The 25,682-nt window shown below is 34.4% G+C and overlaps 1 protein-coding gene across 1 annotated transcript in view; it reads left to right on the forward strand.

Annotated features, from left to right (window-relative positions):
* The window catches only part of PSME4 (proteasome activator subunit 4), an 87,760-nt gene that overhangs the window by 12,208 nt on the left and 49,870 nt on the right, over positions 1-25,682 (forward strand). The window contains exons 2-14 of the mRNA XM_019719483.3: positions 2,598-2,738; positions 3,378-3,494; positions 13,833-13,877; positions 15,729-15,878; positions 17,117-17,180; positions 17,747-17,821; positions 18,993-19,115; positions 21,233-21,325; positions 21,877-22,142; positions 22,690-22,876; positions 23,633-23,722; positions 24,412-24,476; positions 24,731-24,881. Of these exons, the coding sequence (XP_019575042.3) occupies positions 2,598-2,738; positions 3,378-3,494; positions 13,833-13,877; positions 15,729-15,878; positions 17,117-17,180; positions 17,747-17,821; positions 18,993-19,115; positions 21,233-21,325; positions 21,877-22,142; positions 22,690-22,876; positions 23,633-23,722; positions 24,412-24,476; positions 24,731-24,881 (1,567 nt within the window). The remainder of the gene's footprint in view (positions 1-2,597; positions 2,739-3,377; positions 3,495-13,832; positions 13,878-15,728; positions 15,879-17,116; positions 17,181-17,746; positions 17,822-18,992; positions 19,116-21,232; positions 21,326-21,876; positions 22,143-22,689; positions 22,877-23,632; positions 23,723-24,411; positions 24,477-24,730; positions 24,882-25,682) is intronic.

Genomic DNA, 25,682 nt, shown 5'->3' on the forward strand with positions numbered 1-25,682 from the left:
CCCCTGTTGGTCTCTTATAATTAGGACTAAATTGAGTAATAAATTAGTGAATTTTATGTCCCTAATGTTAAGCACACAGTTCTCTTTCTATTGCAGTAAAAGCAACAGGCTGTAGTTATTTCAGTGGCTTAAAGCAGCATTTCTCCAATTTTTCCATAGAAGTATCCTAGCCAAAAGGGGGAAAGAGTGAGTGTACAACCCCAGGGGCATCTGGAGTCCTGGTGAGGCCTAAAGTCGCCACTTGAAAGCAAGGAATGCTTCTTTGAACTCTGTTTTATCTTTTAAAGTGTGTACCGTTATTTTAGCGATAGGGTTTTCATTTTAAATTACCATTTAAAAGATTCTAGCTTTTCTTTTTCTTTCTTTTTAATTTTTTTATTTTATTTTATTGGGCAGGGGGAACAGGACTTTACTGGGGAACAGTGTGTATACTTCCAGGACTTTCCTCCAAGTCAAGTTGTTGTCTCTTCAATCTTAGTTGTGAAGGGTGCCGTTCAGCTTCACGTTGTCCTTTCAGTCTTAGTTGTGGAGGGTGCAGCTCAGGTCTAGGTCCAGTTGCCATTGCTAGTTGCAGGGGGTGCAGCGCACCACCCCTTGCAGGAGTCGAACCAGCAACCTTGTGGTTGAGAGGATGCGCTCCAACAACTGAGTCATCCGGGAGGCAGCTCAGCTCAAGGTGCCGTCTTCAATCTAGTTGCAAGGGGCGCTGCCCACCATCCCTTGTGGGAGTCGAGGAGTTGAACCAGCAACCTTGTGGTTGAGAGCCCACTGGCCCATGTGGGAATCGAACCGGCAGCCTTCAGAGTTAGGAGCACGGAGCTCCAACTGCCTGAGCCACAGGGCCGTCCAGATTCTAGCTTTTAATTCTAAGTTTAGAGTGAAATTGAGGGAGGCTTTAGAAGGCTGTATCGTTTATTCAGCAGCTTGAAGAACCTCATGCAGCCCTGGGCTTAAGGTCTCTGTGTGTGTCTTCACTAATCCATTTGCATTACCAAGCCCTGAGTTGTTAAGAAACTTTCACAGTAACTACTGGCAGAGACAGAACAGTATCTCAAGTCTCATTGCCTCCCATACTCTCCTGTCACATAGTACTAAGATGTAATCATGGATTATACCTTGAAGCTACAGAAAAGAGCTAAATAAATACATAACAGTTTGAGAAAGAAAAAGAGTGCTGATAGTGGACCAAGAATTTTGAAGAATTTCTGGAAAAAGAAAACAGGTATCTTAATTTTAGAAGTTAAACATAAGATTAATTTGATCTGTTGTGGAAGTGCTGAAAAATAAATATCTCTTGTGTTGATTTATGTATTTAATTGTCCATAAAATTGTCTTCCTCAAAGGAGTTTATGGTTGTAAGTATCTGGTAATTTGTTCTAAGTAAGTTTTGGTTACTTAAGTTTTAGTTACTTCTGAATCCTTAAATATGCTAGAATGATGAGTCATTCTTACTTTTTTGGAACACATTTTCTTTAAATTTGCTTATAGTTGATGCTTGTGATTACATTGGTTCTCTAAAGTTAAAAAATTGAAAATGCGTAATTTCGAGACAAAATACTACATTTTTTTATAGTAACTTTATTATAATTATGAGTTACTTCTTGGAAACATGGTATAGGGTATGTATCTTGCTGTGTTTTTTCAGGATTCTAAGTAAGCTATATGCATTCTTCAAAGATTTCTTGTGGTTAAAACAGATATAAACATATTTGTACTCTTGTTCTCTTTTCTTATTTAGTTATGTTGTGATAACGCTATGCTGTTTCTAAGTAATTTCATGGAGTTCTAAGTAGATCGTTATCTTGAGTGAGCACTTCCTTGCTTAAAAAAGGAAAGGGGGCAGAGGAGCTCTTCAGGTTACTTATGACCAAAGGCCAGTTAGGACCATACAACTATCAGACAGCAGTGTTTTAATGGGTCATTAAATATTAATGAGAATTCAATTATCATTGTAAGCCTTTTGTTAATAAAATACTTATTTCGTAATCTCTTAATTAAAATACAGAATAATTCTTTCCCACATAATGATGAGCGGATATCAAATGATTGACATCAAAGCCATTTGAAATTAAGGTGTTACAACACATATTTTTTTTATTGTGGTAAGAAACACAAATTTACCCTTTTAATTTTTAAGGGCACAGTATAGTACTGCTAACTGTGTGCACATTGTTGTACAACGGATCTCCAGAACTGTTTTCATCTTGCATGATTGAAACCCTATACCCATTGAACAACAACTCCGTTTCTCCACCCCAGCCCTTGGCAACCAGCATTCTACTTTCTGTTTCTATGAGTTTGACTACTTTAGATACCGTATATAAGTTGATTTGTGCAGTGTTTGTCTTTTTATTACTGGCTTATTTCACTTAGCATAATGTTCTCAAGGTTCACACATGTTGGAGCATATGACAGAATCTCCTAGTTTTTAAGGCCATAAGATTCCATTGTGTGTATATACCACATTTTCTTTATCAATTCATGTATCGATAGACATTTATGTTGCTTCCATACGGTTACTTGTGAGGAATGCGGCAATAAACATGGATGTGTCACCATACCCATTTTTAAAGGCCTTATTGATTTTTCTCTTCCAGATATATTCGACTTTATGGGAGAAAATTTAGCAAAGAAGATCATGTTCTTTTTATCAAGTTATTGTATGAGCTGGTATCAATTCCAAAACTGGAAATCAGCATGATGCAGGGATTCGCCCGTCTCTTGATCAACTTGTTAAAGTAAGTCAATTTCCTGTGATTTCTGATACGGTTTTTTAGTTTGCTCCTGAGAGGTTTTAGGGAATGAGAACTAAGTGTTCTTTGGTGAGAAGGTCAAGTCCAAAATTGCCAGTTTGGATAAAGATTGCAGAAAACTTTATAAGTTTAAACTATATGTGTTAACCTTTTAATTAAAATTCTGTCTCCTCCACGAAGTCTTCTCTTCTCTGGCACACATTGAACTATGTGTTTGATTGTTTCATTTATATTAATTATCTTAGTTATATAGGTTGTGCGGTCCTTGGAAAGATAGGCATCGTTTATTCTTTTGCTTATTCCAAGGCACCCAGCACAATGCTGGAAACATTACCCCATAGGTAGGTAGTGTGGGAAAAGAAGAACTTCATCAACAGTGATGGTGGTACACATTTAAATGCCCCCTTTTACCAGGTGCTCTTTGGGGTTTGAGCAACAGCAAGAATCTGGTGCATTGTTGTTCCTACTACCTACCATGTTCTGCCAGTGGGTGGGCTGTGGATGGGGAAAGCAAAACCCACTGTGATGACAGCAACATTTAGCAACTGTCCTTCCTGAGGAGTATGTGTGGTATACACACACCAGTGCATTCATATATGTGTGTGTTTACCTTTTTCTAATTAGGAAAAAGGAACTTCTTTCAAGAGATGATTTAGAGTTACCTTGGAGACCACTTTATGACATGGTAGAAAGAATATTATATTCCAAGACGGAGCACCTGGGATTAAATTGGTTTCCTAAGTAAGTATTTCCATTTAAAGTACTTCTTTGGGAGCGCTTGGGGGCTTTTAGGGGTTTGACCATAATTGAGAAATACTGCGTTATTTGAGATAAGCAAGCAAATACACATTTTCTATACTTATTTCTATGTAACTTGACTACTAAAACAATTTTTGCCCTCTATAAACTATATCTAAAAGTGTACTTAAGAATTTTTCACCAAGATATCTCTTTTAACAGATAACATCACCATACTGACCAAAGAAAGAAGAGATTTTTGTTTGAAATCTAATATTTTGTCATTAAAATAGTAATGCACATTTGGCATTCATCATAATATATCCACGTGTATTTTAATTCTTCAAGTAAAGCAAATGCTTCAAGAAGGGGAGTCTTACACATTCTGGGAGGCACCCACATCCCAGAGGGCACACTCTCAAAGAAGCATCAGTTTCGGTGATTGACTATTCTTAGAGCACAAACTATTAAAATACACAGTCCTCAGTTTGTGTTATTTTCTAGTAATGTTTAGACATATTAAGGTTATAAATCTCTGGCTGATGATGGCTTCTTGTTACATATATCCTAACTCTTCCGGATCTCTGTTTGTGGTACATTTTGTATTTTATTCTGATTTTACAGAATATAATATGATGATTTACCCTGTTTGATTAATAGTAATTTTAGGCTTGACTGCAAAGTATCACTTTTCTCCTGTAAACAGGGTTTGTCCATTTGTGATCTAGTTCTTAATTTTTTCAATTGTAGCATGTTTGGCTTAAAATACTCTGAAATTATTTATGATTGAAGTTTACTTTTAGGAAATATTTTCTTCAATTTTAATAGTTGTTTCCTCTCATTACCTATAGTTGTTTGTCATATACATATGTACTCATTTCCTGAAGAGCATCATTTTATACACCTGTATTATTTTCCTTTTTCTGTTCTATAAATTAAGTTTTTAAAGATTTTTTCCTGTGGTTTCTCTCTCAATCCTAGACATGTTTACATTGTTTCATTAGTTCTTGAAGTCTCCCCAGTTCAGTTCATTTAATCCATGATTAATCCTCAGGCTTCACTTAAGTGGGCAGCCTTTGTTATACCCTTACCGTAGAATTTTTTGAAAATTACTGCAGATGGCAGAGTTTAAGAGATTTTTAGGTCATAGGTAAGTAAATAGTGAAATGACATAAATGGAAAAAGTAGAAAAGAAAATGACTTAAGTGATCCTGAACTTAGGTCCTAATTGGTTTTCAGACATTGGTCACAAATAGAGTGGTCAGAAGCCATTTATGTCCTGAAGATTTCATGTGTTAAAACAAGTGAACCTATTTTCCAGCCATCAGAATAGCAAAATTCATCATGAAACTAAATGGTACAATATTCAAATATGTTTTTATAAATATTTATTATGAAAATCCAAAATTTAACATAAGAGCTTTGTTGTAAATGCTCCTTATGAGTTTTATTGGTGCTGGAAGGAGCACGGTGTAGACTCGATTGATTGGGCACATTTAAAATATGAGCCCATTGAAGTTTGGACTGGAATCACCATTTCATAGATTTCAGAGACCTTTAAAGTGTGTTCAAAATCAGTTATTTTTCTGAAATTTTCCTGGCTGATTATTTTGGCTGCATCTGAAAGTCTTTAAATTAGGTATTTTGTTCAATAAGTCTTTTATTTGCTTCTTCATAACCAAGTGTCATACTTCCCACCCTGACAGGTTTTACCTTTTGCAAAGGCAGCTACTTCCTTGTAAGTCCTGTGTGGTCATTAATAAATACCTATGGCTTTCCTCTTCAAGTAGTACCAGCCTTTTCCTGAAAATTTGTTAAAGCTTATCACTAAGTGTCAGTCAGTACTTATACTTCCTCCCCTGGTTCTTCTTCTTCTTGCTTTTTTTTTTTTTCCTTCCTGATCTGAAAACTAATCCAAGATCATATTTGAATTAATTGTCATGTCTCTGGTTTCATTTATGCTGGAGGAATTCCTCAGTCATTGCCTTTCGTGACCTTGACATTTTTTTTTTTTTTTTTTAACTTTTATTTATTTTAAGTGTGTTTTTCCAGGGCCCATCAGCTCCAAGTCAAGTAGTTGTCTTCAGTCTACTTGTGGAGGGCGCAGCTCACATTTGCCCATGTGGGGATCAAACCGGCAACCCTGGTGTTACAAGCGTCACTCTCTAACCAACTGAGCTAACTGTCCGCCGTCCCTCCCCCCCATTCTTGATACTATGCTAATCACCATGTCTTTTCCTGAAGCTTCACATCATTCTTGCTCTTGTGGAAACCTTGTTCCTTAAAAGTTTCACCATGGCTGTTCGTGGTCTTTAGAAGAGTGTGACTTTGCTGAAATTATTGCTTGGTTTCAAGCAGTTATTCTCAACTCTTAACAAACTCAGCACCCCTTTGTGTATTCTGTAGTTAATTATTTTTAAATGAAATTCATAAATAATATGACCTACCTATACTCATTATCTATACTCAGTGACAGAAATAAATATAAATAATGTCTTAATCATAAAAGGAATAATGGGAAAGTAATTTATTATAAAAACTGTATTTCAAACATGCAGGCATTATTAAACTAAAAGACACAGTATGGTACTCAGATTTTGCCCTGTTTAGAATGAGTATATTTGGATTTAAAAGAGAAGAGGTTGGAACACATTCTGTGTAAGACATACAAGAAAATGAAAGAGCATCATTGAGTGGACATAAAATGAATGCTAGGATAAAGGATAACAGACCAGACTTAATTAAATATGGCCAAAGAGAGGGAAATGACTTTAATTTTAGACTACTGAACTGGGAAAAAAGGAAGTTTGGTGTTCTCATAGATCAGCTGACCTTATTTATAACAGTGTCACAGTAATTATGTAGTTAATGTAGGGTAGTGTAGTTATTTTGTATCACGAAACACTGTTTTTGAACATTATTTGCGTGTGAAAAACAGAGGCAAAAGATGAATTGGGGAAAGAAGCATTAATATATGAGATCATAGAGAATTTATGCAGTAGACTTCTGGGGAGAATGTCAGAATAAGATTGAAAACTAGCAAGCAATGCCAAAATAAATAATGGCAATATATAATTTCTACAACATAAATTGTGCAATGTGACAAATGAATGACAGTAAATAATATACAGCATTTTAACAACAAAATTATTAATGAAATTCTATGATATCCTCATGTTTTGTGTCTCTTTTAATTGCCAATGTAGTGACACTTGTTCTAAGACTGTTAAAACAGTTGTTAGTCTTAGTTACATATTTGCATGCAACTACTACACATACACAGGGATATGGTCTTGCAAGTGTTGGAGTTGGAATTGCCATGATGGTGTGATTTTTTTCCAGGAATAATGAATAACCCTAGGTAAAATTTTCAGCAAAACAAAGTGGTGGAGCCTTGTTCAATTTACATGTTGTATTCCCAGAAGATACAGTGTCCATTAAAACAGTGCTAAAAATATCTAATGTTTAAAGCAGTTAACTTTTAAGTTAAAACAATTTTAACTTGTATAACCATGCAGTGGGACATTTGAAAGTTGCAACGATTTTTTGTTGTGTCTGGCTATTCCATGAATTACAGGCTATCTAATATACCTGGCTTTAATATCTAAAGGTCCATTGAGCCTTCCCCCATGATTGTGGTAATTAAAAATGCCGCATGCATTTCCAAAATGCTTCCTACATGTGGTTAGAGCCTTGTGGGGTTGCCATCTCTTATCTTGCATCCGTGTAATCAAAAGTTTTCTGCCTTATGAATCAGTCCCTCCTGTTTTCTTATCTCTGCTCTAGCACGTGTTGAGGAACTGCTTTCTTTTTTCTTGTTTTTAAATCTCTGAGACCTTGATCTTCTGGTTCCTAAAACACAATTGTTTTTCCTGTACTGTCAACCTGTCTACTTCATACCTCTTTCCTTTCTTTCCCCAGGGCTCTGAGGTACTTCATTAGGAGACCTAGTGTGAGAAATTCCTTAGAAGTTTTACATTTTATTTAAACATGCATATCTGTATTGGGCTCATTAAGTAATGTTTCCATAAGTAAAAATTTCTTTCCTAGATATCTCTTGACTAAAATTAATGCTGTTTAAGAAGATGAATCATACTGGTCCAGTGGCTTGGAATACTCACACACACGGCTGTGTATCTCCTGTAAATGGAGTGCACAGTTGCAGCTCTGTTGATGCAGCTTCTTTTTAAAAATGACAGTGTGTTCCTATTTGAAGCGGTCGGAAAGAATACTGGGGATCTGAAACTAATTTTGAGGAGACTCTTGCTTGATGAGAGGCAGCACTGTAGGACAACATTAGAAAATTGTCTGAAAAAAAGTAGAAAAAATTATACTTAAAACATTTTTCAGGACTGTAAATATTCTTTATTAATTCTCTAATTTTCTGTAATTTTTTTTGCTGTTATATATTTACCTCTACCTTTGAAAGGAGTACCTGTTACCTTATTTCCATTCAGATCACACTATATAAAGTTATAAAACTTCAACTTTGAAAGACTTTCAAATTCTTTGGCTCTTGCACTTGCTTCATCACCCTTCCGTTGATGTTAAAATCAGAGGAAACTTGCAGTCTTAGTTCTTACGCAGAAATGTTAGAGAAACCAGTTGGAGAGCTACATGTAGTACATTTGCTTTCTGTTCCTCAGAACTAATCTCTGTTCAATGAGTTTCTAAGAGGGAATCATTTAAAACATAAAATTTACTTTTTTAAGATTCTATTTAGCACGCCTAGTATAGCAAGTGTTTATGGCTACAGGCTAAAATTACAACCTTTTACGAACATTTTATTTCAGAAAACCCCTCAAAGAGCCCTGTAATATGGCATGTTTTTGGAATATTTTGAGTATTTTCATCTTAGATGTATTCTGACACATTTTGAAACAGTTTTGTCAGCAGACTGCATGTGTTCATACTATTTTTAGAATACTATTTTTATAATCAGAAGTGAAAGGTTGCTTCGTTTAACTGTCTTTCAAATGTTTAATTCATGTACCTTGTTTGTTTGTCATTGAAACCACTGCGTAAAGAGCAATGCATTACAGTATGATTTTAAAAGTTTCATTGTTTTGAGCAAGGATTATTAAACTTCTTTCTCTTCCCTTTTTCCCTTATCTTCTCTCTCCCTTCTGTCTTTTGTTTTTTAAAGATCCATTATGATTATGTTCTTTTTTTTTTTTTTTTTAAGATTTTATTGGGGAAGGGGAACAGGACTTTATTGGGGAACAGTGTATACTTCCAGGACTTTTTTCCAAGTCAAGTTGTTGTCCTTTCAATCTTAGTTGTGGAGGGCGCAGCTCAGCTTCAAGTTGTTGTCCTGAATTCAGTCTTAGTTGTGGAGGGCGCAGCTCAGCTCCATGTCCAGTTGCCGTTGCTAGTTGCAGGGGGCACAGCCCACCATCCCTTGCGGGAGTTGAAACCGGCAACCTTGTGGTTGAGAGGACGTGCTCCAACCAACTGAGCCATCCGTGAGCTCAGTGGCAGCTCAGCTCAAGGTCCCATGTTCAATCTTAGTTGCAGGGGGCGCTGCCCACCATCCCTTGCGGGACTCGAGGAATTGAACCAACAACCTTGTGGATGAAATCCCATTTGCCCATGTGGGAATCGAACCGGCAGCCTTCGGAGTTGGGAGCATGGAGCTCTAACCTTCTGAGCCACTGGGCCGGCCCTCTCCCTTTTGTCTTTTGCCTCAGGGGCAGAGATCGTTTTCACTCTCATCTGTTTCAACTTTCTACTGGAGAAACATTGTGTAGCATTTTTTATTCAATAGAAAAATCAAAATTGGAAAGGAGCTAGGTAGTTGTGAACTTCATACTAGGAACATAAGAATTGCTTACTTCATAAAAGAAGCATTTGAATTTTATGGGGATGATTTTATTTCATAAAACAGTACCTCATATGCTTAATTGGAATAGCAGTATTGCAAGTTACAAGTGGAGGCAGCACACCAATGAAGGATATTGCTACCAATAAATTGTGGGAAATTATGCATAGATTAGCTTTTACAAAATGGGCATGGACAATTCATATGTGAGTTATGTATATAAATTTATTTCGTCTTATCACTACCATTTTACTTTTTCTGTGTTTGGCGTTAAAGGTTTACATGTTTGCGTTGTGCGTAGTTTGGGCCTGGATAATGCATTTACTTTTTAAAAAAAATACATTTTAAGCATATCTATATACTTTTTAAGTATACAAGTAAGTATATTTATATTTTTAAGTACATATATTTTTCTTATGTATAGTTCTAAGGGGCTCATATAGTATTAAACTCTTTCATTTTTCATATTTATTTGTCTCTGGAAAGATTTCCCTGTTATTTCCCTTTTCTGGTACTTCTTCTTGATGGCATTTTTTCTCTATTGATCTCTCAGAGGACCATTTGAATTGGTGCTCTTATCCTTAAGATAACAGTTAAATCTTTCATTTTCCCCATCAACACATGGAAATAACATGTTCTTAACCTCTGCTAGGAACTTGACACATGTGACTACATTCTAAGCTTCAGTTAAGGGCAGTAGCTCAGGAATGATCTCTAGCTACAGAGTTTAACATGGTAATGATGTGATGAAAGTAATTTCTTTGAGGACCTGTTGAAATTTATAACAGTTTTATTAATAAATGATTATTCATATGGCATTTGCCATATGATTTTTAACGTGGTATTTGAGGAACATTCTGTGTGCTTTTTAAAAAATTATTTTATTTGGAAATTACAGACTGTTTTTTTGTGTTTTTTTTTTGTTAATGACTTGATAGTGTTTCTTCTGAAAGCTGTCTCTGTACTACAGTGATCTTTTTTTTTAGAAACTGATCTTTTTAAAGCAATTTTAACTTTGTTATGGTAAAATTATCTTGACCCTAATTTGTGTGAAGTGACTGAAAAATGACTACTTGCTGATCTAATGAAGCAATAGTAGATCATGAAAGATTAGATATAAGATGGATAGTATTTGACTAATTGATGGTTGATTTGTTTAGGTTTAGAGAAAGCAGGTAAATTTGACTTCTTTTAGATGCAGTCTTAAGTACAATCTTACAAAAAGAAAATACTGTATAAGCCATTACCATTAAATTATAAGGAGGTGAATGCAGAGGTAGTATATAGAATATACCAATGTTACAGTTTCCCAGTTCATTTATCAAAAAGTCTGTATGACTGTTCTGAAGATAAATTTTAGTTGAAGGATTGTCAAGTGAAGCTGTGAAAGTACTTCTGGCTGTGGGCAGTCCACACAACCCTCATGTTGGATATATCATTTGCTGTACATTTCTTTGGATTAGAAGTGACTACTGGCTTGATAGTTAGGTAAGAGGAGCAGGTAGGAAGCATAACCCTCCAGGTTTATCTAAGTCTACTATCTCAGTAACTGGAGGAATTGGAGGCGAAGGCCTTTGCCTTACCTCAGGCCTCTCTGCTCCATATTTGGCATTTGCTTTATTAATGTCATCATAGCGAAATCATAAAGAATGTCATCATAAGGTAATTGCAGTCCAGAGAGGAAAACTGACAGAGTCATTTGTTAAATCTAGGACAAGAGCTCAAGAACTAGGACAAGAACTTACTTTCTGCCTTAATAAGTAGGGTGGCAGTTGGGGGAGGAATTTCCTATTTTGATGTGATTTCTAAATCATAAATTAATAGCTACCGTGAGGCAGGAGTAAAATATAAAAACAAAATGAAAAATGAGCACAAAAAATTTAGTTCTTAAAATATAATTTATTTTGGCTAAGTATGAAATAATTGTAGTTAACATTTATTGTGCTTAATTTTGGGTCAGTTAACTGCTTTACCTTGTCTCACTTAATTTTTATAACAGCTTTCTGAGAGGTAGATATTATTGCTCTTACATAGATTGAAAAACTGGGGCTATACAACTTGCACTACTAGTAAGCAGCAGAACTAATATTCAAATTCAAGTCTGTCTGACTCTGAGTCCAAGCTGTGAACCATTACATGATATACTATGGCTTTCTTTTCAACTTAGCGTGCCTTTACTAAGAAGAAATAGGTATGAGAAAACCCACCCAAAGCTTAGTCCCTGTGTAGATCCCTTGTAATTAAAAAAAAAAAAGAAAGTGTTTTGATTTGTTATCACTTTAGTGTTATAAATTTCCAAAAATTGGAAACATATGTAGTGATTATTCACTCCCTCTGAAAATTAGTGAAATTAGAGTCTAGTAGCATCTAGCCTTAACCTTTTATTTTATTTTTAAACAGAAACATTGTTCCCTTCATCTTGAGAGATTACAAGAATCACAAAAGGTCACTATACAGATATCACAGGTTAGAGAGATTGTACCCTTTTCTGGATAGAGCATAAATCCAATGGCTACGGTCCTTATATATAAGGAGGGGTTGAAATTGACTTTATTTGGATGAACTGTCATATTCCCACATACCTATTCCTCTTATGAGTGAAGTGACAGCTATCAAGTATTATAATTAACCTATTTTGAAGAGTGAAGGGTACTGTAGAAAACATAAGTATGTAGCCTTTTTTATGACTTACTTTGTAGAACCATTTTTGACATAGGGAAGTTTATTGGTAGAATAGAATAGTTACCAGAGAAAATAGGTTTTCTGTGTTATGCTCTCAAATGAGTTGCCACAGAAACAGCACAATAAATGAAAAGTTAATATGAACACAAACTTTAGGAATGGTAGAATTATAGATCTTCTACTTGTACTGGTATCCTTTGACAGAAAGTTTACCATTTTAGAATTATCGTTTTAAAATCTTTAGGTTGATCTGTTTAGTTTGGAATTAGATGGCTCTTTAAACCTTGCCTATTAATTCTGTAATTTGTTTCTAAATGGGGTTCTTCAGTCCAAACTAAAAGATCCGAAGATCTGTGCTCTTTATTGCCTTGTCAGAAAATGTTTATTGAGCATCGTAAGTAAATAAATAAGTGGATAGCCTCGTTATAAACACTTGAACAATGCCCAGAAGTAAAAAATATTATAGTCGTGGTCTTCAAGGAGTTTTAATCGTAGTTGGAGAGAAGTTTGTTTTTTTGTTTTCACCAGGCAAAGTTAGATGTTCTCTAAACTAAAATCTGTGTTTCTGAACTGCTTAGCTGTTTTATGAGAGAAGGTAGACACTCTGATACAATCAGAGAAAATGCTCCATGATGGCTTTCTGGCCATATCGTTATCTTTTTTATTTTTGAATTATCTCATGAGTTGTAGCCCAGTTTCCTCTTCAGTTAATTGTTTTCTGAGTAGTTGTGAAATTAGAGAGGATTTCTACTGCTTCAAGTAATAAAATTATAGTTTTCCTCTGTTGGTTATATAATACATTGATTACGTGGTTTGTGTTATTCCTTGGAATTTCTTTGAAGATTAGTTCTTTAGCTTTAAGAGAAATTGGATAGACTTCAGGGCTTAAGAATTTCAAGAAGCTTAATGAAAAAGTATCAGATGGAAGCACTGCCTGAAAGTTACCCCTTTCCCCCATAATTTTCTTTCCTTGAGATTTGGGGACTTGCTTTATTTTTACTTGTACGTATCATACTGTAAGTAGCCACACATTAATTTGAAACTCCATTTCAAAATTACCTAATTCCCCTTTGTTTTATTTATTTGCATTTGACCTTTTTACTATGGTCTAGTTAATATTTTAAATATTCCATTCTGATTATGTGTGTTTAAACCAGTACATATTGGCCTTTCATTAAACCAGTTGTTTATTATAAATTTATAGACAAATATTTGTTGTTTTTTATATTCACTTGAGCCACCTACAAGTTGGAAAATAGGTTGTAGCTTTTAATGTTACTCAACTAATTTTTACAGCAGCTGGTCTAAAAGATGGCTGTTGCTTTTTTTTTTTTTTTGATAATTGTTGGTGGCAATAAAGTACCTTGGAGGATTATAGAACTCTCATCAGTTGGTTACAGAAAACTAGTTTTTGGCAGTTGCTCATAGAAACACACCAAATTTTGTCTGGTCTTTGTTTTTATGTAAAAGCACTTGAATCAAAATTTAAAATTAGTATTTGAAGTGTTAAGCCACCGAACATATTTTTTGATGTATTGATAAGTAGGGTCATTGCTGCCTACTTTGTAGAGATTGAAAATAATTTCTTCTTTTCCTGGTTTTCTTCCCTTTAGGTCACAGCAGAGAATGAGCAAAGTGAGGGCAAAGGAAAGAGTAGATTATAGAGTTTAGGTAGTTAATCCTTACAGTTCTGTCTGTGTGAAGGAAAAAGATTAGTTATTGTATGTACACAGGTAATACTTAAATTTATGAACAGATCTTGGAGATATTTACTAATTAAATTAGATGTGTTCTTAAAATGTACCACCCTAATTTATAATGGCTTTTTTCTCTTCCAGTTCTGTCGAAAATGTTCTCAAAACACTCGTGAAAAGCTGCCGACCGTAAGTAGCTTCTCAATTTATAAAGCTTCTTGTTTTTGTGGGCTCTCCCCCATCTTTAGTATGCTTTGAAGAGGAAATTAAAGGTATAGTTTCTGATGTTGTGATGTTAGTCACTGGGCACAACATATTGCCAACTATTGCACTGAATTTTTCAGATTTCGTTTATAAATTGAGAAATTTTTAAGTGGTGTGGGTGTCAGTCACCCATTATAAAGTAAGAATGCCATAATTTATGTATAATCATCTTTATTTGAAAGGTTATTTGAGAGTATTGTCACTTAGATCTAAAATACTTTCCAGAATGAGCATTGTAAGTGTGTTGCATTAGAGTAATAACAAGAAGGTGATCCATACATTGTTTTTCTAGTATGTCCTCTTTTATTAGAATACTTGACTCGAAATATCCCATTATTCTGATGTTTAAAGATGAATATGCGTAGAATTTAGTTTTGATTAATTAAAGTTAAGTTCTTTGGACTTGACCTGTCTCATTCATGTTTATCAGGCTGTTCTAAGACTACTTGTCCTGCTGTGGATGCAGGGAATTCTTTTGAGTGGAAGTTCCTATGTTTATCATATGCTTATAATATGAGTTAAAGTTACTTTATAAATCAGGTGTTTGTTGCTGACCTACTGTACTACTCAGTCATGGGCAAATGCATTTTCAGGATATAAAATGTCTTCTTTTTTAAGAGTCTTAAGGTTTAACTTGAGTCAAGCCACCAAGGAGCAGTGTCATTTTGTACTAGGCAGTTACTCTTTTGGCCTGTGTTTGCTCACTGAAAACTTGTGCATCACTGAGGTACCTACTGGGTTTTAGGTTGTTAGGTAGTTCATGGAACACCTAAGCTTTTATTTTGAATCACTAGGCTACTAGTTGGCTCTGAAGTATTATGAAGGGGAATTGATGCATGAGAGTTTTGATGGAGGAATATGCCCTGCTTCTTTAAAAAGACCTTCTAACCTGTGGCACAGTGCAACCTAGCAGCACACAAATGTGTGATGGCTCAGAAGAAATGTTCCCAGAAACATAATTTTAGTTTTCACAGAAAGGAATGAAGTGTGATTCCAATTACACAGATGTATAAAGATATAATAGGATCAATAATACAATGTGTAGGCCAAACCCAAAACTGTATTTGAAAGAGTTTCCTAACTTTTTGGCCATACCCAAAGCAGAATTTTTCGTATGCTTTTTGTTATTTTAAACCCCATAATTTGGTAAGTTGTACATTGACCTTTGATTTGTGTGTGTGTGTGCACATTTCAGATTTTAATTTTGTAAATCTTCTCTACCCCAGGAATGCTTCTGCCCATTTCATAGCAATTGTAGAATGTTAGAGCTGATGGGGTCAAATCCTCTAGTGCAGTCAGTCCTCTCTTGTGTACAGGAGCACTTGGTGGTCCAGTGAAGAGGGTAAATGGGTTGTCCCAAGGTACTTAGAGATTGATGTTCTCTTTCTCTTCACTGATTATCTATTTCTTACATAGACTGGATTCTCTATGACAAGATTTTTTTCTGTTACTATTACATAGCACACAAGAAGGAAAATTACAACAACCATGTTTAAGTTTGTAGGTAATCTGAGTGACTTTGTATTTTATCTGAGTTTTACAACTTTATAGCATTTTTCTAAGTCCCATAGACACGAAGAAAATATACCTTATCCTAAATGTGTCAGAGTATGTAGTTGTAAAAATGTGTGTTTCTTCTAGGCTAACTTGACATTTGTAATCTGTGATGTATTTTATGAAATCCTTTCCCCTCTTCGCCCTTTTTTGTCAATCATATGTTGGTGATGTAGAGCTTATAGCCACTGATCAGATACACGAAACCTTCTTTTTTATTAGATATTTTCCAGCAGACGCGACAGCGGAGATGCTAGAAGAATGGCGGCCTTTGATGTGCCCTTTTGATGTAACAATGCAAAAGGCTATCACTTATTTTGAAATATTTCTTCCTACCTCCCTTCCTCCAGAGCTTCATCATAAAGGTTATAAGTAAGTATATACATATGTTGACGAATTCTAGAATACAGCAAAAAATACAGATACATAGGCAAGCTAGTAAAGTCATATTAAGTAAAAAAAATTTACTAACTCAACCATTATGTTTACTATATTTGAAGTGTATGAAGGCTAAAATAGTTAAATGTAAGATTGTAAATAGAATAATGCTTGTATGTCAAGCCAGATGAGATGAGGACTTTAATTTCAGAAATCGAGAGAAAGAATAATAAATGCAAAAAGGAGTGGAAAATATCAATAAATTGGCAGTGATAGAAATGTTAAATTGCATAGAGTTTGAGAGAAAAGGAAGAGTGTTTTCCTAAAATTTTGTTTTAATCCGCATGTGTAGTTTTTCTTGGGTCTCTCATAATTTTTTTTTTTAACTTATTCTTGTCCTTGCACCATTTTTAAGAACTACTTTTTTCTAAATAATTGTAGATATATAGTAAACTCTAGAATGAAAAATATTTGGACTGTACTTTTCTAAAAAAAGAAAAAGGTATGAAAAAAGGCTGGAAGGATAATAAAAATTATTACCATGTTATGAATTCATGCTTAATCCATCCCCCCTCATGTTTTCTGTAGTGAGATGTCAAATCTTTTATTTCTGTCAAGTCAGAAATTTTGTATATTGCTGTATATTTATGAAAATTTAATTTTAATTCAAAAATTCTAAAAACTTAATTTCTTTGACATTTTTAAAAGTTCATTAATATTCAAACCATTTCTTGCCCCTATATTTTCTATTTCTTTAATTTGAGATAATTTCTCCTACTATAATTTAATTGCACCTAACACGTTGTGGCTCCTTTCTTTTGTGGAACATTCACTACAGTGCTAGTTAATGATGTAATTACTAATTGGCTTATTAAAGACTAGAAAGTAAGGGAGAGTTGCAAGAACAGGTAGTAACATGAAAACATTACCAAGTGAGAAAGGAGGGAGAGGAAGGAGAAACTTATAAACAGTATTAGGTGGGGGTGGACAGTAAGTACTTAATAATGAAGAAAAAGTTGTATGAGATTAGTCTTTTTAACATAAACAAATTGGAATATTCAGACAAAAACAGTCCTTTGTTGCATTAACTTTGTAACTTTCAGTATTATTTTTTCTGGGTTGTATAGTTATCAGTAGGAATAATAGATTAAAAAATACAAAGGACACCTGGCTTTGAACCACTTTCTATAAATCACTTGCTATTGATAAGTTGTTATGTTTTTCTTCTTCAGACTTTGGTTTGATGAATTAATTGGCCTTTGGGTTTCAGTGCAAAATCTCCCACAGTGGGAGGGGGTGAGTATCCTATTTTTTCCTCCTATACTTTTTATTTTGAAAATAAATACGTGAAATCATTTGATAAGGAACTTCAGTTCCTAGAATTGGCTATTAGCAGTGTTGTAATCTGTTTTCTAAATTTTATTTGTTGTATTCCAGCAGAAGTAGACATTTCTTGATTTTGGTTTTATCAGTATGTAGAAGTATACGCATATAATGTGAAATGCATGAATTATATAAGGCCCTGTTGTTTGTTTCCTTTTGTGCCCTCACTAGCATGTTACTGCACCCACAGTGGATGTTTTCTACATGCTTATTGGATTTAAATTGCTTTTTCTGTTTGCACTGTGGATGATGCTTTGTCATTTCCCTTTTTATAAACATTCTATCTGTAATTGATTTTTTAAATGGGTGACAATAATCAGAACTTAAATTTGGAGATTTTTAAAAACTGAGTTATAAACCTTATATTAAGGTATGCTAATAAGGATTGCTGAAAATAATAAATGAGTAAGGAATGTGACTATGTATGACATTAAAAACAACAACAAATGTATTAACTGTCTTGTTCTGTTTACTTTCAGCAACTAGTAAATCTCTTTGCTCGATTGGCTACAGATAATATAGGGTACATAGATTGGGATCCATATGTACCAAAGGTAATTAAGAACATTTGGATATATACGATAGCACTGACATCACTTTTATGTCTTTAAGAAGTGTGTTTTACATGCTAATTCCCAGCACCACTTAAAATATATTTTTAGCATTAATAAAAACATAATTTACAGGGTGGATCCTTTATTTTCAAAAGTAATAGGATCATATCGAGATATCAAACGTGTGATTTTTGTCTTACCTATGCAGGGCATGAACTGTAAGTTTTAGGATGAGTAATTTAGAAAGTGCTAAGTATGTTATTCAGGGAGTCATACTTTTTTACCTTGCAGTGAATTTTGTGTATTGTGTTTGATTGCTATTCTAGTGTGTTCTCCAGTTTTTAGATCACATATATTTTCCTAGAGTAAATAAAGCTAGAGTGTCTCTAGGTTCAGTGTTCTTAACGTTGCATCTTCGGTATTGTTTTACCTGCAATAGAATCACCGATAGAGCCTCCGGAGGGCTGGTGTAGGGCATCCAGGTGATTGTAAAACCTGTGGTGACGGTAGAGCCAGGCTGGGGACCAGCAAAGGCAAATGCTCTGTTTGCCTTTTCTTGTGCTGTATTCTGGTGTTGCTGGCCAGTGGAAACTAAGAAGTAATTTTTCTCTACCCTTGGGCCCCCTATCTGTTAGTAATGAGAGATTTAAAATATAAATTTAATTGTATTAAAATGTGATTATTAAATGACATAAAAATGCAAATTCTTAGGGGAAAAAATCAAGCCAATGTTAAAATTTAGAGAGGGAAAGGAATCTGCCAGAAGACATTTCCATTTTGTGCATCCTTGGCATGGAATAAGAATATAAGAGAATAATTTTTTCGTATATTTAGAGATAGGAGTCAAAATATTTCACGTTTAACTGCAGTTATGTACGTTTTGCCTTTTTACATTTTACTGTATTTCATTTGTCCATTTATGGTTATATGGATACAGTTGCTTCGTATCCACATGCCTGTCACCTCAGAGTATCATTTTTAAATTTTTATAGATATTTGTATATAATTTTCAAAGAATAAAGCAGATTACTAAGCAGTCTATAAATTGCTTCAAAACTGATCAAATGAGAATACATCCAATAATACTAGTATCTAACACTTAAGTTATTTAAGGAAAGAGTTACTTGATATCTGTAAATATGTATTCTTAATTCTTTTTTTTCTTTTAAAGATATTTACAAGAATTCTGAGAAGCTTGAACCTCCCAGTGGGAAGCAGTCAAGTATTAGTCCCAAGATTTTTAACAAATGCTTATGATATAGGACATGCTGTAATATGGATCACTGCCATGATGGTTTGTAATATATTTGCTTTATATGTAGTTCATTTAATTGTATGTTAACCATACAAAAATTCTGTATAGTTACACAAGTCTGTATTAGTGGCTGAGTTGGTCACTTGGTTCTTGGATATGTTTAGCCTCAGAATTGTACTCATAATGTACCACTTATAACTGCCCATAACCAATGCACCTTAAAAGTAGTCAAAAGTTTATAGAGTTTTGAGAGATTCAGAATGTAAGTTTTACAGACCAGGAACCAGACCCATAGATTAAAAGACTTAGCCGAGGCAGCCGGATGGCCCAGTTGGTTGGAGCGCAAGCTCTCAACAACGGGGTTGCTGGTTCAATTCCCACATGGGATGGTGGGCTGCGTTCCCTGCAGCTAAAGATGGAAAACGGCGACTGGACTTGGAGCTGAGCTCCGCCCTCCACAGCTAGATTGAAGGACAACGACTTGGAGCTGATGGGCCCTGGAGAAACACACTGCCCCCAATATTTCCCAATAAAATTTATATTAAAAAAAGAGACTTAGCCGAATTGAGAGTGATAAAAGGTGGGATTAGAATTCATGGTTCTACATATGATTTAGTATCAATGTTCACATGAAACATTGCGCTGAATGCAAAGTTTATTAACAATCTTAGTGAAAGGAAAAGTCTGAAGGATTATTTTACTGACAACATTGAGGAAAAGTAAAAATATATCCACATGCTTGGATTTCAACATTACTTTTTAAATAAGAATATAGAACCTCATGGTATAATCCCACAAAATTTTTCTTAACAATTTAAAAAACAAAATGATATAGAACAACTTTTTACTATGATTTTCTGGATTGTCATTCATATTTCTTCTACAGCTGTCTCCTTTAATAATTATTCTGTTTGGTATTTCCTCCTAGATTATGTTGTTTTTCAGTTGGTTGTTTTGTACTAGTTGTATCTGTGAAAAGGTCAGAATGGTTGGGAGAGGTATAGTTGTTAAATTTTATTTTAAGATTAAAAGAGAAAAAGGAAATTCAAGCTCCCCAGTTTTTGCTATTGCATTATTAAACAGTGGGAATCCGATTTTCTTTCTGATGTGCAATAAGAACAAAAACTCTTGGATGTTTACTATCTTACATAAGCAATGAGTTGGAATTCATTTTTTTAGGAGCCATAGAATTAGTGATTAGTATCAGCCTTATTTTAGTTAATGTTGCAGTTTTTTCTCACACAGTTGTTCTCATTGGCAGTGTCATTTTGTGTTTAATATGAATTTTGAATTTATTTAGAAATCAGCAATGCTAAATGTTATGTTAGAATTTTGAAAATTTTGTTGGTATTTTGCTTTGGAATTAATTATGGTCTTTTTAGTGGTTGCCCCGTTCTAGATTGGGAAATATGAACGTGGATTTCATTTCAGTAGGAAAACATTCTTAATTAAGTTTGTGTTGTTTACTGAAAGAAGATCATCTTGAGACAGGAGGTTTTTGAGGTCAAGTTTTATGTAGTCCTTTTTCCCAGGGCTGCTCTACTTGATAAGATGAATGCTTGCCTATTCCCTCATTCCCCCCGCCCCCCCAGGTTATGTTGTTGTTTGGTTGTTTTGTGTTTGTTTTGGCAATAGATTAAGAAATTTTTTTTCTTTTGAGTCAAAATGTAGTCACACATATTTTGATTTAATTATTTGAAACATTTAGAAATAATAATAAAATATTTTATGCATTTGTGTAAATCTTAACCTCTGCATGTCCTGCAATGAGAAATTCAATTCTTGAATCATTTGAGGAATGTTTTTCATGCTTGATGTTACCACTCTTGATTATTTTAAATGGTAATCTTAGTGACAAAAGTTACTTGCTTGCATAAGAGTAAAAGATCCTGTTATCCTGAATTGAGACATACCTTTTCCGTTTTCTAATTTGGGTTCAGTGAGTTGCCCTTATTTTTAATAGAATGTTTTGAATTGATTTGTGTGAAGTTCATCGGGAAATGTTATTTACTCTTATTTAGAGGTAGAATTGATTTTTGTCAGTGGAATGAACAGGAGCCAAATTAGAGATTTATATATAATCTTAGGCCTGTTAACACCTCCGATTTTACAGTATAATGTGGGTACTGATATTTTTACTCTTTTTATCTAAACAGGGTGGACCAAGTAAGCTAGTGCAAAAACATTTGGCTGGTTTGTTTAACAGCATCACATCTTTTTACCATCCTTCAAATAATGGGCGGTGGCTGGTGAGTCTGTCTGTTTTTCACTCTAGGGTTTGGAATTTTTAAAGATATTGTCACAAATAACTATTGTCTATTGTGTTACATGTAATACATTTTCTGTCCCTCAAATAAGCTTTGGCTCTGTATAAGTGATAAAGTTCAAATTAACTTAACTGTGTTCATAAATCATAAAAACAAATTAAGGTAGTACTGGTATGGTAACTGGTGACAAAATACCACATTCTGGTAACAGAATGGTAACAAAAATGCCACCAGAGCATGGAATCATGTTTTTAGTTTTATTGTGTCAGTTTTTTATTTTTTAAATGACTTCATGTGATGCAAGATTATGTGGTGCAAGATGTTAAAACTGAAATTTGAGACACATTTGTATTGATTATTATCAATAGTTAATTGGTAAGAGGATTTATTCTATCAAGATATACCATACAAGTCTTTGTAATAAGATTATAAGAGCTCTTTTAAAAATCTTTTCTTGGGAGGGTACAGGGGAGCCATGAATACTTATGTGGGAAATAGAACCTACCTAGGACTTTTTGCTTCTGTGTCCCCAGAACAAGTTAATGAAACTACTTCAGCGGTTGCCAAACAGTGTTGTTAGAAGATTGCATCGTGAAAGATACAAGAAACCTTCTTGGTTAACTCCTGTGCCTGATAGCCATAAGCTTACTGATCAAGATGTTACAGACTTTGTACAATGTATTATTCAACCTGTCCTCTTGGCTATGTTTAGCAAAACTGGTAGTTTAGAAGCAGCCCAGGCTCTGCAGAATCTTGCACTCATGAGACCTGAGTTAGTAATACCCCCTGTACTTGAAAGGTAAGTGTAGCTTTACATGTTTTGTTAAAGCCTCAGCCCTGGCTACAGTTATTCTGGTTTTCTCTTCCTTCTACTTTTCTATTCTGCTTTGGTTTCTGTGACTTCTGTTTTGCTATCTTTTTAAAAGTAGAAAATAGAAATTTCACCGTTTTAGTAAGTAAGATGATATTTCTGTAAGTGGGATAGAGAGGAGTAGTTGTAACGTGTTATTCCTAAATTCTAATAATCGTGATTAGATTAGATGCAATTCTATTAGCATGTGAAAGAGGATTAAGAAGGGCGGGAATAATGCAAAATCTACCAGTTTATGTTCTTTTTCACTGTGGAATTTGCATGGAGAAAGGTTATGAAATGCAGGGGCTTGGGGAAACATGTACCTTTCCTTTATTTGTATAATTCTGTTAACTTTGAGAGCAAATATTCACTCAAAATATTCTGCTAGCTACAAACCTTTAAACCAAAGTACACTTTATGAATTTAGTATATTTAGTGTATTATATATGTTTATCATGGAAATTTATTTTAAAATTCTGTTTTCAAACTGTAGAACATATCCTGCACTAGAGACTTTAACAGAACCTCACCAGCTCACAGCTACTTTAAGTTGTGTGATTGGAGTGGCCCGCAGTTTGGTATCAGGGGGCCGATGGTTTCCTGAAGGTCCGACACACATGCTACCTCTGCTGATGAGAGCGTTGCCTGGGGTGGACCCAAATGACTTCAGTAAATGCATGGTGAGCACACTGAGGATTCTGGTTTGTAGCTAAGCTATCATTGTGGGAATAGGCCTCCTGTGAATTTTTCTTTAAATACTTTTTAGAACATAATTCAGTATAAAATAATTCAGTGTAGATGCCCAAGTTTAGATCTGTGGACGGCTAATTGATCTATATAACATCTTCCTTCATAAGTAACTTGCCACAAAACTGTATGCATTTAATGGTCATTTGATGTTATAAAGCTCATTATATATTTACTATTTTTCTTAAGCAGAGACATTAAAAAATCCTGGCATCTGATCACTTGCTCTTCCCTTCATCTACACTGGTGATGGGGGCTGGGGGGAAAGGGGCATGATCGAAGTTACTGGGTGGAAAATGTCAGATCCTACTTTGACAACGTTGCTCACCTTCCGTCTTCCCCGGTCTCTAGCTGCCACATATTAGCATTTACTAGTCACCCCTAGTTATGTTACATTTTTAGGTGAGAGGCAAAGTAACTCTCTGTGACAAAAAGTTAGGGAACTTTGTGCTTAAACCTAATAAAATAACTATGTGAAAATAAATGTAGTATAATCTCATTACTAAAGCTAGTTCATTGTGGACAACCATAAAATTATATTCAATGCTAAGTGAAAAATTTCCAGAAAGGTTGTTGTGGGACTTCCCTAACAATAATTTATTTGGATACTTTATTGTAGATTATGGCATGCTTTTATTTTTGAACTAGAATTATGTAATTAATGCTAAATCTGCTGCATCTTTCCACAGATTACATTCCAGTTTATAGCAACATTTTCCACTCTGGTGCCTTTAGTAGACTGTTCATCTGTACTACACGAAAGAAATGACCTCACAGAAGTAAGGATGCTTTCTGGTTGTAAAGAAATTGGTTAACTGAGTTCTAATTCTTATTGTGTATGCATAGTAATAGCTGATAGCTTAAAAGCAACTTTGGGTAGGTGCTAGCAAATTAAAATTACTGTTTTGTGACTATAATGATATAAATGGAGGGCCGTGTCATCATTGCTATTTTGACATCTAGAGGTGTATTTCAGTGATTTTGTCACTTTTTAATGTTAAGCAAAGGTTGTATTTTTTTTTCATCTTATGTTAGAAATAAATCTGTTTAGGGGATTGGCATTTAATGAAGAGCAATTTTCTTTATTACTGTCGTTCTTTCAGAACTATTTTCTTTAATGCAGGCATGTTTACTACTTGACTTTTGTCATTTCGATGTTCAAATAGTGAGAGATAATCCTTTACACACACACCAGCAGTTTCAAACTTTGAAAAATGTAGATAATATAAATAGCTGCTTAGCTTCTTCTGGTTTGGCCTTTATCAAACACGTTAATTCTTATTTTGATTCCTGGAAAGTAGTAGGTCAAGATATTCTAAATTGATATGTGATTATGGTGCTGTTTCCAAAGTATGCAATACTCTAACGCAGCATTCTATCTATTGTGTAGACCATAATGGAGTTTTGTTAGTTCACAGGAAAAAATCAGAGGGTATTTCTAATTTATCTCCGCATTAACATGTTATAGGTAGAACGAGAACTTTGTTCAGCCACAGCTGAATTTGAGGATTTTGTCTTACAGTTTATGGACAGGTGAGCATGTATACCCCAGACCCACCCTTTTGCTGACATTCAAAAAAAGTAATGTTCTGTCCCAGTCTCTCCCCGCGTTGCAACCTGTATTTAACTACTACCCAAGGACGAGGCTTCTGAAGTTACAAAAGGACAATTGATTTGTGAGCTATGTACCAATTAGCTATCACTTGAATAGTCATGACAGTGTTTATCTAATCATCAAAAATGTTAACCAGCTTTTAGTTGCTAAAATTATACTTTCTTTTATTTAGATGCTTTGCACTTATAGAAAGTAGCACATTGGAGCAAACAAGAGAAGAGACAGAAACTGAGAAAATGACTCACTTGGAGAGTTTAGTTGAATTAGGTCTGTCTTCTACGTTTAGTACAATCCTTACACAGTGTTCCAAAGAAATATTTATGGTAAGAATGCATTGCTATAAAAAATTAAATTCCAATCTTTTGACTTTGTTTGATGCTTTAAAAATTGAACTTCAAATTACTTTAAGAGTGTGTATGAATGCCAGTTTATCCTTTATTTCCATACTAAAATTTGAAAAAAATATACAGTTGATCCTCATTATTCATAAATTCCATCTTTGTAAATTCACCTACTTATTAAATTTATTTGGATTCCCTATCATTACTTCCAGTGCTTTTGTGTAGGCTTATAAAAGTGGGGGAAAATCTGAGTTGCTCATGTTTCCAACTGAAGTTGAGAAAGGTGACACTCTGCCTTCTTGTTTCAGCTCTCGTACTGTAAACAAGTGTCCTTTTGGGGTCTATCTAGTGCTAGGTTTCCCACATTCTCGTGCCTTTTATTGATGATTTTGCTGTTTAAAATGGCCCCAAAAAGCGGGGGCCACTTTTTAGTGTTCAAGCATACAAGAGTTGTGATGTGTCTAACGGAGAAAGATAACATGTTTTAGATAAGCTTTGTTCAGTCATCAGTTAGAGTGCTATTGACTTTGAGTTCAATGTTAACGAATCAAATATATATATTAAATAAGGTGTCTTTAAACAGAAACGCATACAACAAAATTCATCAATTGATGAAATGTAACCAGAGGCTTGTAGGAACATAAATCCTGTATTTCTCCTAGGAAAAGTGGTTTTGTTAGCTAGCAATTTAGTATTTGATAATTAAGTGCTCACAGCAACTTTATAGAACGTTACTACAAATAACAATAATCGACTCTTTTTAAAATTTACAATTAAATACTA

Source organism: Rhinolophus sinicus, chromosome 2, assembly GCF_057876585.1.
Source record: "Rhinolophus sinicus isolate RSI-liver-muscle chromosome 2, RSI-T2T, whole genome shotgun sequence".
Taxonomy (NCBI): Eukaryota; Metazoa; Chordata; class Mammalia; order Chiroptera; family Rhinolophidae; genus Rhinolophus; species Rhinolophus sinicus.